Genomic DNA, 12,500 nt, shown 5'->3' with positions numbered 1-12,500 from the left:
TTTTTTATAATAATTCCATATTTGTATACATATATGTTAAAGAGTAAATGTACTAAACCTTAACTTAAAAACAAAACAAAAAAAAAAAAAAACTTTCATTACTGAAAAGGTAGTAAGTACAGCTTACCAAATCAGGATGTCCTAGGTTGATGTTCTCCCCACTCAGTCCTGCATAGAAGAATGACACCCTCACGTCTCCAACCTTTACCAAAGTACAAACAGCAATGAGGTTATATGTACTTCTATCATCAACTTAAAAACTTTAACCATTCAATTTTGTACCATGGGGTTAACATAATGCATATTCTGCAAAGATGGATATGAGGGAAAGCCTCAAAAAACAAATCTTCATAGAAATCACAACATCTGTCTGAAGTACTATCAGCCTGCCATGGAGTTCAGAATGAAAAGGCAACAATTTAGTTTATACCGTACCATGTGCAGAAGTGCAGGAATGGGTGTTATGGCCAGAAATCCAAATCACAGTATAATTAAAATTTTGGTAGATACCAGTATAATGGTGTCTGTACTATACAGGGTGGTCCAGATTTAATTATGCAATTATGAAAAGGCGAACACATCGCACCCGCTGTTCGACTGACAACGTCTCCCCGTCATTTTGAAATGCAGGGCAGGTGCTGCCATCTATCAGCAACAAAAATATTTTTTTGTGAATTCTCTATTAATAAACTTAAGTTATAGTGTAATGAAAATTGCATAATTAGATCTGGACCACCCTATATATACTTTTAGGACTGAAACATATTCTCTTTAATAAATAACAAGTGTAACTGAATAATAGTGCACACTGACACACCTCTCAAATGTATTCAATATTAACTATTTACCACTCTGAGTGGAAATAATAAGGACACAGCTCCTCTATCTCTCTCACGCTACCATTGAGCAAACACAGGACAAGACATGGCTTTCTCACAGCTCCCTCACTAGTTTAAAATATACATGCATTGTCAAGACCAGGGGTGAACAATGACTTATCAATCACGCTGAGTAATATTCAAGACTTACTTATTACACATGTAAGTCTACACACAAAGACCTTAAAGGCAATAGTAAACCAACATTAAACCAGAATTTCACATTGTATTTTGTACATGCAGATTTGCACATTTTGTGAAAAGATGCATTTTATGTTTACAGGTGTTTGCAAGTTTATTACTCATTTTTAGTGTAACATTTATTTTGTGTTCCCCCAACCCCCAAATCCACAGCAGAAAGAGAATTTCATCTGGTATGCCTGATCGATTGGTTTATCACTCACCCCCATCATTTTCTTATACAGCGGAGAAAATAAGTATTGAATGTGTCAATAATTTTCTCAGTTAATATATTTCTAAGGGGGCTATTCATATGAAATTTACACCAGATGTTTGTAACAACCCAAGTAATCCACACATACAAAAAAATCAAAACAAAGAAGTCCATACATTATGTGCAATAAAGTGGAATGACACAGGGAATAAGTATTGAACACGCTTACTGAAAATGTAATACTTAGTAGTAAAGCCTTTGTTGGTAATGACAGCTTTAAGACACCTCCTGTATGGAGAAACTAGTCGGGAAGGTTTTGGGGGGTCTCTTCTATGAACTCTGATCCTCAGTTTTTTCCATATATTTTCAACTGGATTCAAGTCGGGTGATTGACTGGGCTATTCCAGCAGCCTAATTTTCTTTCTCTGAAACCAATCAAGAGTTTCCTTGGCTGTGAGTTTGGGATCATTGTCTTGCTGAAATGTCCACCCTCATTTCATCTTCAGCATCCTGGTAGATGGCAGCAGATTCTTATCAACAATCTCCCAGGACATTTCTCTATTCATCCTTCCTTCAATTATATGAAATCTGCCAGTATCATATGCTGAAAAACAGTCCCACACCATGATGTTCCCACCTCCAAACTTCACTGTTGGTATGGTGTTTTTGGGGTCATGTGCAGTGCCATTTCTCCTCCAATCATGGTGTGTACAGTTACATCTAAAAGAGTTCAATTTTGGTCTCATCTGACCAGACTATATTCTCCCAGTATTTCATTGGTTTGTCCAAATGTTGTGCAGCAAACTTTAAATGAGCTTCAACATTTTTCTTCAGCAGTGGAGTCTTACGCGGAGAGCGTGCATAAAGGCTATGGCGGTTGAGTGCATTACTTATTGTTTTCTTTGAAACAACTGTACCTGCTTATTCCAGGTCTTTCTGAAGCTCTCCGCAAGTGGTCCTAGGCTCTTGGACCACTCTTCTGAGTATTCTTTTGACCCCTCTGTCAGAAATCTTGCGAGGAGCACTGGTCGTGGCCGTTTTATGCTGAAATGATGTTCTTTCCTCTTTTGCATTATGGCCCCAACAATGCTCACTGGAACATTCAGAGGTTTAGAAATACATCTGTAACCAAAGCCATCAGCATGTTTTTGCAACAGTAAGGTTACAAAGGTCTTGAGAGAGCTCTTTGCATTTACCTATCATGAGATGCTTCTTGTGCGACACCTTGGTAATGAATAACCTTTTTATATGTCATCAATTAGGACTAAACCAGCAGATATTAATTTGCACAGATAGGGGGCAGAACTGCTTTCTAAATACTGACAGACTTCAGCTGATCTCCTAGCTTTCCATGCCTTTTTGCACCTCCATTTCTTCATGTGTTCAATACTTATTCCCTGTGTCATTCCACTTTATTACACATAACTTAAGACTTATTTGTTTTGATTTCTTTGTATGTGAGGATTATTGGGTTATTACCGACATCTGGTGAAAATTTCATGTCAATAGCCCCATTAGAAATATATTTACTGAGAAAAACATTGACGTGTTCAATTCTTATTTTCCCCGCTGTACGGTCTCAACTTACATGGATGACCTATACAGACTGAGCTAGCCACGGACTCTAAATCAAATCTCTGCGGAGCTACTTATGCTTAGACACTTGGACACTTTTCGGTTTTTTTCCAGTTATCTAATTCCTAGCAGCTCTGAAGTGGAAAACTGCACTGAGTCTTTAGGTGACGCGTGTATCTGTCATGAACACATACTTACTTCATGGGATTTGCAAAAAAAGACGATTCGTTGTAAACAGGCCCAGTATGTATGTTCGGCAAACAAAAGCACATGTCTAATACTCATGTACAGTGCAAATATTAATTTTGCAATGATTTACCATAAGTATACACAGTCTTTATATCCCCAGTCTCACTAAAGCTGCACTTCTTACGAGCAGTCTAAAACAGTCAGCAACCTTGACAGTTTTTCTAAGCAGCTTGGAGCAGACAGTGCAATGACAAGTTTATCCACCTCATGCATGCCTACGCGCCAAAATGCCACACTCCACAAGCAACATTATTTTTGTATACAGCTAAAGAATTTTTTTTTAAATAAAAACTGCTTTGAGGAGACAGTGCATCACCTTCTTCTAACAAACCACACAGCACACATTCCTCTTTGGGCTTCAATGTCAGATCATGTTTTACCACTCAAAGCTGTGTCATAGGAAATGGAAGTATGTTAAGTGAAAGGGTGCTTTGTCCTTGTCATCATTATTCAGCATCAAAAACTCATTTGTTATTGTACAGACAAAAACATTGTGATCACCCTAACTTCTTGAAGATGTTCTGAACAATAATGGTATTATGCTTATTTGCTCATTTTTGTTTTGTTAAAAAGGTGATGCACAAGGCAATGATATCCCTTATCAAAGAATGAAAAAAGCATATTACACTACGTATGCACATATGAAATGCACATTTGTGTGTTTTTAACACAGTCACTGTGTCTTATTTTCATGAATAATTACAAGTCACTTACAAAATAAAAATGTTTATTTTGTGTTAGCCCAAGCATATGGTAGGAATGTCCTATTATATTGAGGTCATGAAGCAGTTACAGTATATGTTATTTTTGGCATTACACGTTGTGTCAGCCTCTTAATCTACATAAGTTACTATTCCATCTGTATTTTTAAAATCAAACAGTATTTTACTTGAAAATTTTACAGTACTATAAACCTGTTGCAAAGGAAAGAGTAACAAAATATAACATATAAGAATTACCTCAGGCCTTTTAGGGTTGACAGTGTGGTAAAAGTAATCATCTTCTATTGTAATAAAAGGATCCCATATCCCCAAGCTTCCTAGATGCAATTTTTTGAAGTTGTCCACTTTGTCTGTTAAGCCTGAAAATTTTAATTTAATTAGATTAATTATTGACGAGAAAAGAGATCAATCTAGTTGTTCATTCTGTGACCTTCGATTACCGGGTGAACTGGAACTATCGCCTATCCTAGTGTTGAACCAGGACAAGAGCTGTAAGAGATGTCTATCTATGACAGAGCACCCTCATATTTATAATCATGCTAAATTATACTATGATACATTTGGAGGTACCAATTAACTAAAAAACACATCTTTAAAAGGTAGGGAGTACTCCAGGTAGCTGAGAAAGTCCAGTTGAGCACAGAAGAATATTTGAACTCCTCACAGACGGTGACAGTGCCAAAATTAAACAAAACTTTAAAAAGCTGTTAGGGAACAGAGTTACAAACTACAGCAATGCAGAACAGAATACATTAACAACACATTCTGATATTAGTAAAGTCCAATAAAACTGTAGAAGATGGACAAATCTTTATATATAATACACTACCGTGGCTGTTCGTTTGTCTGTCCAGGATTTTAAATCACCTGTTTCTTTCCGCAGGCTATCACTTTCATGAATACTTAAATTAATCTCACAGCAGAGATAATACTTGTGCAATAAACCAGTCAATAACTATCATCCACTGTACTGAACTGGTGTATATAATGTAACTGCTTATCTTATTTCATTATTCTATATTCCATAGTTTGTATTTATTCTGATTATGCACTTTGCACATTTCCTACATATATGTAGCTATGTATATATAAATATATATTTCTTTCTTGTACATGTAGAAATGTTACTTTGTGACAGCTGTATACACACATACACATGCACAGAAATCAAGGTAAAACCGGAGTCCAATTCCTTGCATGTGTATATATACTTGGCCAATAAAGCTGATTCTGATTCTGTAGTTCACAAACTGTTTGACCTATTGACCTGAAATTTGGTACACATATACTACGTCACATCTACTATCCCCTTTCGGGGTGATGGTTGACCTCCAAGGTTATTCCTCTTTAAATTTTCATTTTATTTTATTGTAGAATCAACTCTCGACAGCAGCCAGCAGGGTGCATGCGTTACAGCCGCCGTTCTCATCCCTACCCCCTTCGCCGTCACTTCCTCTACCTCTTCATATCTTAAATCAATCTTGAAGCAGACTGAAGACTTAAATAAAAAAATTAAACGAAACGTACTAAGTAATTGTAACACAAAAACTGACTTAATCTGTTTTAACACGAAAAGATGCTGACGAAAGAAGAAGGCTGAAGAAAAGAAGAGCTGCTTAGGAAACAGCAAGGGCATCAACCTCTAAGCAAACGAATGGTAAACATACAGAGAAAGAGGATGAAAACTAGGAATGCTCAAGTTAAGTGTATTCACTGCACGTTATCGTGCAGTGCGCCATTACTGGTCAAGATATAATTTTCACTGGGGAGAATTTAAAAAGTATGAATAAGAAAGTACACGTACAAACTATCAGAAATTCAGTTCTTAATGAGTTTAAAATGTTACTCACAAATACAGAATGTTTAGATCCGATTAGATATAATTTATTAATCACAAGGAGAATGCCAATAGTATGTGCTCAGTTTTTAGGTAATACAGCTAACATAAGTACTGGTGTCAGAATTTATTTTATGCCAAGAGTTGTCTTCTATTGTGTGTTAACAAGAAAGCACACCAAATCTGAATCACAAATATAATTTATGAATGAATATTTAATTACTAAAAATGTAATTGCATTTTACCTGTGACGCTGTTATAGAGCTATGAGTCTGAACTCAGTAAAACAGCACTAGGCAAATATAAACTGAATTGAAAATAACAATTTAGAACAAAATGCACAATACCTGTGGAAAGATGAAATGAACCAACTGAAACATCTGGTGAAACAACTGTAACAGATTCCACTGCCATTGCACTAGATAAAAAATGGAACAAAATGGAGCATAAATGTCAGACACTGGAATTACAAATTTGAACTTAAAATAACCCTTCCAAATTTATGCAAGGAGAGGTCAGTGTTACGCAGAAAACTGGATGCCAGCTGCTCTAACACAAAAGGAGACAGCAAACAAGCATCACATTCTAGAAAATGTGTTATTACTATGTGTCCATTTTATGCAACAGATTATAATTAAAATAGCACAGATACACTGTTGTACATGAAGCTCATCTATGGACAAAGGAAACAGCATGCTGTTAAATTTCTCCTATTATGAAGAAGCTGATGTTTACCAGAACCCAGAGTTAGACCCAATAAGACACCAAGCTGTTCCTTATGTTTTTATTTGAGTATAAGCTAGCACTTAAAAAGAAAAGGAAAACAAAAAGCTACTTTTGTCCTTTCTTTAGTGACATATTTCTTAGCATCATCATGGTCAGTCAATGAATGAATTGTAGCAAATTTATTAGAATTAAAATTAAGACAAAATGCCAATGGAGTATGTTTTTCTAAGTTGAATACAATGATTTTGCTCTCCCATATTCTATTTTATTTTATATAAGGGGGGAAATCGTTTAAAAGTTAGCTAATTAATCGCATCATTGTATGTAATTAATCGCATCTAACATTAAAACAAGTAGTCATAAAATAAGTACTGAAATCATGAACTAAATGCATACTGAATCACGAAAATAATGTAGAATCAACATAAAGGAATTTAAAAAAATGTAATGACATAGCTTAAACTTAAACAGTGAGCTTAAACCTGACCTTTTAACAAAATACTACTTGAGCAAGTACAACCTGAATTTGAATGCCTTGATAAAAGGAAAGTTGAAAAGAAGGCAATAAGAAAACAAGGCCAATGTATTATAAGCACCTACAAAAACAACAACCAAAAAAATCTCATTCATTCTCAAACCAAGTACCAATCTCGAAAACTGATTTTTTCGACAGCGCCTAAATAATCAAGACACTTTGGACAGTTTAGCCACGTGTATGATGTTTAATGTTTTTATAGTTGGTAGACTCGTGGTGTGCCTTGGGATTTTTTGGCTTACAAAATGTGTGCCACCACAGAAAAAAGGCTGGAAAACACTACTCTACCTACACCTGTGCTCCTGGGACGCAAAAAGTTCTCTGTAGCTGTTACCTTACCTAAGAACTGACACCATGCATTACTTAGATGGTTACGTTGCTTTCTTTGCATAAATTAGTGAAGATACAGCATACTGGAATAATGGGTAGGAATAAACATTACACTTCTATTCCGTAGAATTTTGTCATTATATTGGGGCAGTCAGCACTGAAAGCTACCTGGCAGACTGGCAAGTTAAATACAAAGGTACTAGAGACTTATTTTGGCTTTAGTGCAATTCAGAGATAACTTATTTTGCACTTAGGTAGTATGACATTGATTCAACCTTCTTATAGAAACATAAAATGAAAAAATCAATTTTTATCTTAGCATCTTTTCTCCAGCACCAGGACTGCCATAACCCCACCCCCCTTTCCTCCCACTCCCCCGCATCTATGTCAGTATGTATAAATCAACAAAATGAACACCAGTATGAAGCAATCGCCTCATTGCCTGCCCTGAATGCTATAATATTTTTCAGCGCATTAAACTGGCCACATTAATCACCAGATTAACGTGTTAACTTTCCCAGGCCTTATATTATATATATATATATATATATATATATATATATATATATATATTCAGTGCATACTGTATATACAGTATATATTGTCACAAACATGCGCATGGGAGGCAGCTAAAGGGCCTGAATAAGAGTAAATTCCATGTCAAACCAGGGGGTGGTGGAGTGCACTAACTGTTTCTCTCACTCGTTTGCAGACCAGATACAAGAAATTCTGCCTGGCCCCCGGTGACGTCACTTCCAGTTCCTGCCTCAATGATGCCGGGCACAACAACATCACTTCTGGTTTCCAACCCAAGAGATGATGTCACTTCTGGTCACAGAGTGATGTGGTGTTGTGAGTTTGGGGTGGAGGGCTGTTAGTGACATCACTTCCGGTTCCAGTCCCAGAGGTGATGTCACTTCCTCCAGTCTGCCTTAAAACCGCCATCTTTTTGCCAGCAATGCATTTTTGTACAAGACTCCAAACTATTCACATCTCGTGTGATTATTGACTACATTTTGCAGCCAGGGATTAATATATGTGTGGCTGCCCAAAATCTTTTTTTTGTTCTTTGTTGAATCTTTTGTGACAAATATATATTTATTGTCACATACCATGAGCATAGGAGGCAGGAAAAGGGCTTAACTGAGGGTAAGATGCAGAGTCAGGGGTTGATGAAGTGCACTAATGTCTTTTCTCCCTCTTCTACTTCAACAGATCATCAGAAGGGAAACACAGATAAAACAAGAGTAACGACTGCATCCCTGTCCAGACCACACCGTCCTGCTGACCTTACTTCCACCAATTCCCTCACAGACCCACCTGTTCCTTGCCCACTGCTTATAAAAGCCAAGCACCTCACCTTTCTAGTCTAGTTCTATTCGGGACTTAGTCTTTTGTGACTACTCTCTTGATTTCAATCTCAGATATTGTTGTTTCACAATATATGGGGTGGATTCTCAAACTTTTTCTGTTTGTGTTTTCCCTTCTAAATATATATACACATACAGTACTTATATGTGTGTGTGTATGTATAATGCAAAGTCGACAGATTCACTCATCCACTCATGAAGTGAAACACTACTTCCTGTTTATTTAAATAAAGCTAATTTGGCAGGATGGTACATCTAGGTCAATAGGTATCCACTAAAAAAAAGGACATGATTTGATTGAAATTTGCCAAAGAAGTCAAAATCTTCTGGTGTAGCACTTACTTGGAATATGGTATCCAAGCAAAAGATACTTGAAGGCTGAAATATTACTGTAAATTTCATCCTGATAAATATCCACCATTCCTAAAATACACAAATTGTCAATATATTGTTAAATGATTATATATTAACAATAAATTTGCGCCCCGTGAACAAATTGTGCCTTATACACAAGGTTGGAAAAAAGCTTCCGATTCCATTTTCAACTTTAATATACAGTAAGCTAAGATTCTAACCATAGCTTTTATAGGAGACATTACTATTGTGGAATAACTGTGTGATACTTAGAGTATTGTAAATTATGATGCTCACCCTCATTTCATAAAGTATATTGTACAGTATCTCACAAAAGTGAGTATACCCCTCACATTTTGGTAAATATTTTAGTATATCTTTTCATGGGACAACACTGAAGATATGACACTTTGATGCAATGTAAAGTAGTCAGTATACAGCTTGTATAAAAGTATCAATTTGCTGTCCCCTCAAAATAACTTAACACACAGCCATTAATGTCTAAACCACTGGCAACAAAAGTGAGTACACCCATAAGTGAAAAATGCCCAAATTGTGCCCAATTAGCCATCTTCCTTCCCTGGTGTCATGTGACTCGTTAGTGTTACAAAGTCTCAGGGGTGAATGGGGAGCAGGTGTGTTAAATTTGGTGTTATCGCTCTCACACTCTCTCATACTGGTCACTGGAAGTTCAACATGGCACCTCATGGAAAAGAACTCTCTAAGTATCTAAAAAAATAATTTTTGCTCTACATAAAGATGGCCTAGGCTATAAGAAGATTGCCAACACCCTGAAACTGAGCTGCAGCACGGTGGCCAAGACCATACAGCAGTTTAACAAGACAGGATCCACTCAGAATAGGCCTCGCCATGGTCGACAAAGAAGTTGAGTGCACGTGCTCAGCATCACATCCAGAGGTTGTCTTTTTCAAAATAGACGTATGAGTGCTGCCAGCATTGCTGCAGAGGTTGAAGGGGTGGGAGTTCAGTCTGTCAGTGCTCAGACTGTACACCGCACACTGCATAAAATTGGTCTGCATGGCTATCGTCCCAGAAGCCTCTTCTAAAGATGATGCACAAGAAAGCCCACAAACAGTTTGCTGAAGACAAGCAGACTAAGGACATAGATTACTGGAACCATGTCCTGTGGTCTGATGAGACCAAGATAAACTTATTTGGTTCGGATGGTGTCAAGCGTGTGTGGTGGCAACCAGGTGAGGAGTACAAACACAATTGTGTCTTGCCTACAGTCAAGCATGGTGGTGGGAGTGTCACGGTTTGGGGCTGCACAAGTGCTACTGGCACTGGGCAGCTACAGTTCATTGAGGGAGCCATGAATGCCAACATGTACTGTGACATACTGAAGCAGAGCATGATCCCCTCCCTTCAGAAACTGGGCCGCAGTAGTAGTTTAAAATCTCCTCCAGTTTTAAAGTTTGGTGATTTTAATCTTCATGGGATTCTTCTAATTCTAAGCATAAATCAATACTTTTTCATTTCTTTAAGATTGAAAAGAATGGGAAAATGGGTGAATGTTCTCCTCTTAACCATCACTATACTGTATACAGTACAATACTGTAAAAAAAAAATTTTTACACTTCCCAAGTTTCTATATTACTGAAAATTGTTTTCACCAAATGAAAATGATACTAGATAAAGCGCACCCGAATGAACAAATAACATTTTTATTATTTCAATAACTTATTTAATAAATAAGGTCATTAGAGGACAAAGGTTTTGTGGTAAGGTACTTATTTCACATAAGGAAGACAGAAGTTTGAAGATAAGGTAATTACTCTTACTTATCATGGCACCAGAGAGTGGTGACAGTTGCATGCTGATTGGTACATACAGATAAGAATTTCACTGCATTATGTACACGGGACAATGATAATTCAATAATCAAATAAACCTATATTAAGCACCAATTGGTACAGTGTGATAAAGTAATTACCTGCTTACACTTAATAACTGAATGAGTCACTTTTAGCTGCAATAACTATGGGGGACTTTTAGCCCACTCTTCCTTGCAGAATTGTTTTAATTAAGAAATACTGGTAGGCTCTCAAGCTTAATCATGTAAAATCTTTCCACGGCATCTCTATAGAATTTGGACCTGGACTTTATTTATGCTAGACAGAAAAAAAAAAATTGCTTCTTTTCTGCTCTGTTAATATTGATTTGATTTTGTATTTTCTTGATGCATGACTCAACTTATTCATCAGCTTCCAAGATGACGAGATTATTCTTTTAGAAAGTGACGAACAAGCCTTTAAGATGTTCTTAGTTGGAAGTGGTTTATGCCTTGCTGTCTTCAATGAAACCCCCATTTTTCTGTCCAGGGTCTTTCTGATATGGAGTTATAAACAATTACCTATATTGAGGCAAGAGAAGCCTGAAGGATTTTTGGATTCTGGGGACTATTGCTTTCTCACACAATGTCATTTGCTGTTAGTTTTTCTTTGTTCATTCAATAAGTTAATATAAAAAGGTGTTACTTTTTTATTAATGTATCTTCTATTGAACATTAGATTTTGCCTAAAGACCTAAACCTTTCAGTTTCAAAAATCTTTAGTAATTCAGATAATCAGAAATGACCGACTACACTGTACTGTATAATATTGTTCTCTCTCTGGTCATATGCTACGATTGTCCATATTTGGCTGTTACATTTAGCTGATCATTATGAAGTTTTTTGGACATTTTGGTACCTACATCTACACCATAAGTCACGTATTACAATAATATTTCTTAAGTCTCTCAATCCTTTAAATATCACCAATGCCACCTCATGCTCTTTAGTTTCATGAAATTATAAAAACATTCAACACTGCATCATATTTAAAATGTTAACAGTTTATTATTTAGCATCATATGACAGGCACTTTTCATGATTTCCTTCTTATGCATTTCACCATGCTGTACTAATGTTCTGTAACTTGTCATCTTGAAGGCCACAGCAGGAAAACTCACACTGACTTACATCCCCTAATCCACTAAGCCAGGTTTCCATGCAAACAATGCAAGTAGACTGTGCTGGCTAAGGTCTTTATTCACCTTTTACTGACTTCTGGATTCATAGACCTGCTTGTTTTCTTGATTTAATTGCAATATCACATCACTCAAAACGATTTAATAATATGTACACTTTTTCTCTCGATATATGCAAGGTACTGTCTTTGATTGGTTTAAATTATAAATGGGCGATTGGTAGCAAATAATTTTCTTTATAATATACCTGGTAACAATGTTATTCATAACAACACTTGCAGCATCAACAATAACACTGTCTTATTGGCTTAATTCTAGATGTCACTCTGAATCGTATTATATCAAAATTATTAAATGCGTTACCTGGGGTTTGTATGTCCAATTTCCTTGTCAAAATTTCGACTGTTAATAACTTCTGGTCTCCACTCGGTGTCTAAAAAAAATGGAAATATTTTACATTTTTTCCACTAGAAACAGTGCATTACAATAAGTTATAGGAAGTAACCAAGCTATATTAACAATGATGCCAAGTATAAATA

The 12,500-nt window shown here is 36.3% G+C and overlaps 1 protein-coding gene across 1 annotated transcript in view; it reads right to left on the bottom strand.

The window, feature by feature from the left end:
• Nucleotides 1-12,500, bottom strand: part of LOC120540634 (transmembrane protein 43) — a 37,994-nt gene that overhangs the window by 7,542 nt on the left and 17,952 nt on the right. Inside the window, exons 6-9 of the mRNA XM_039771562.1 lie at nt 12,325-12,394; nt 6,003-6,073; nt 4,056-4,177; nt 128-202 (exon numbers count right to left, since the gene is read on the bottom strand). Coding sequence (XP_039627496.1) covers nt 128-202; nt 4,056-4,177; nt 6,003-6,073; nt 12,325-12,394 — 338 coding nt within the window. The remainder of the gene's footprint in view (nt 1-127; nt 203-4,055; nt 4,178-6,002; nt 6,074-12,324; nt 12,395-12,500) is intronic.

This window comes from Polypterus senegalus, chromosome 12 (genome assembly GCF_016835505.1).
Source record: "Polypterus senegalus isolate Bchr_013 chromosome 12, ASM1683550v1, whole genome shotgun sequence".
Lineage (NCBI taxonomy): Eukaryota > Metazoa > Chordata > Cladistia > Polypteriformes > Polypteridae > Polypterus > Polypterus senegalus.
The sequence above is the reverse complement of the archived record's forward strand: the minus strand, read 5'-3'. Positions and strand labels throughout refer to the sequence as shown.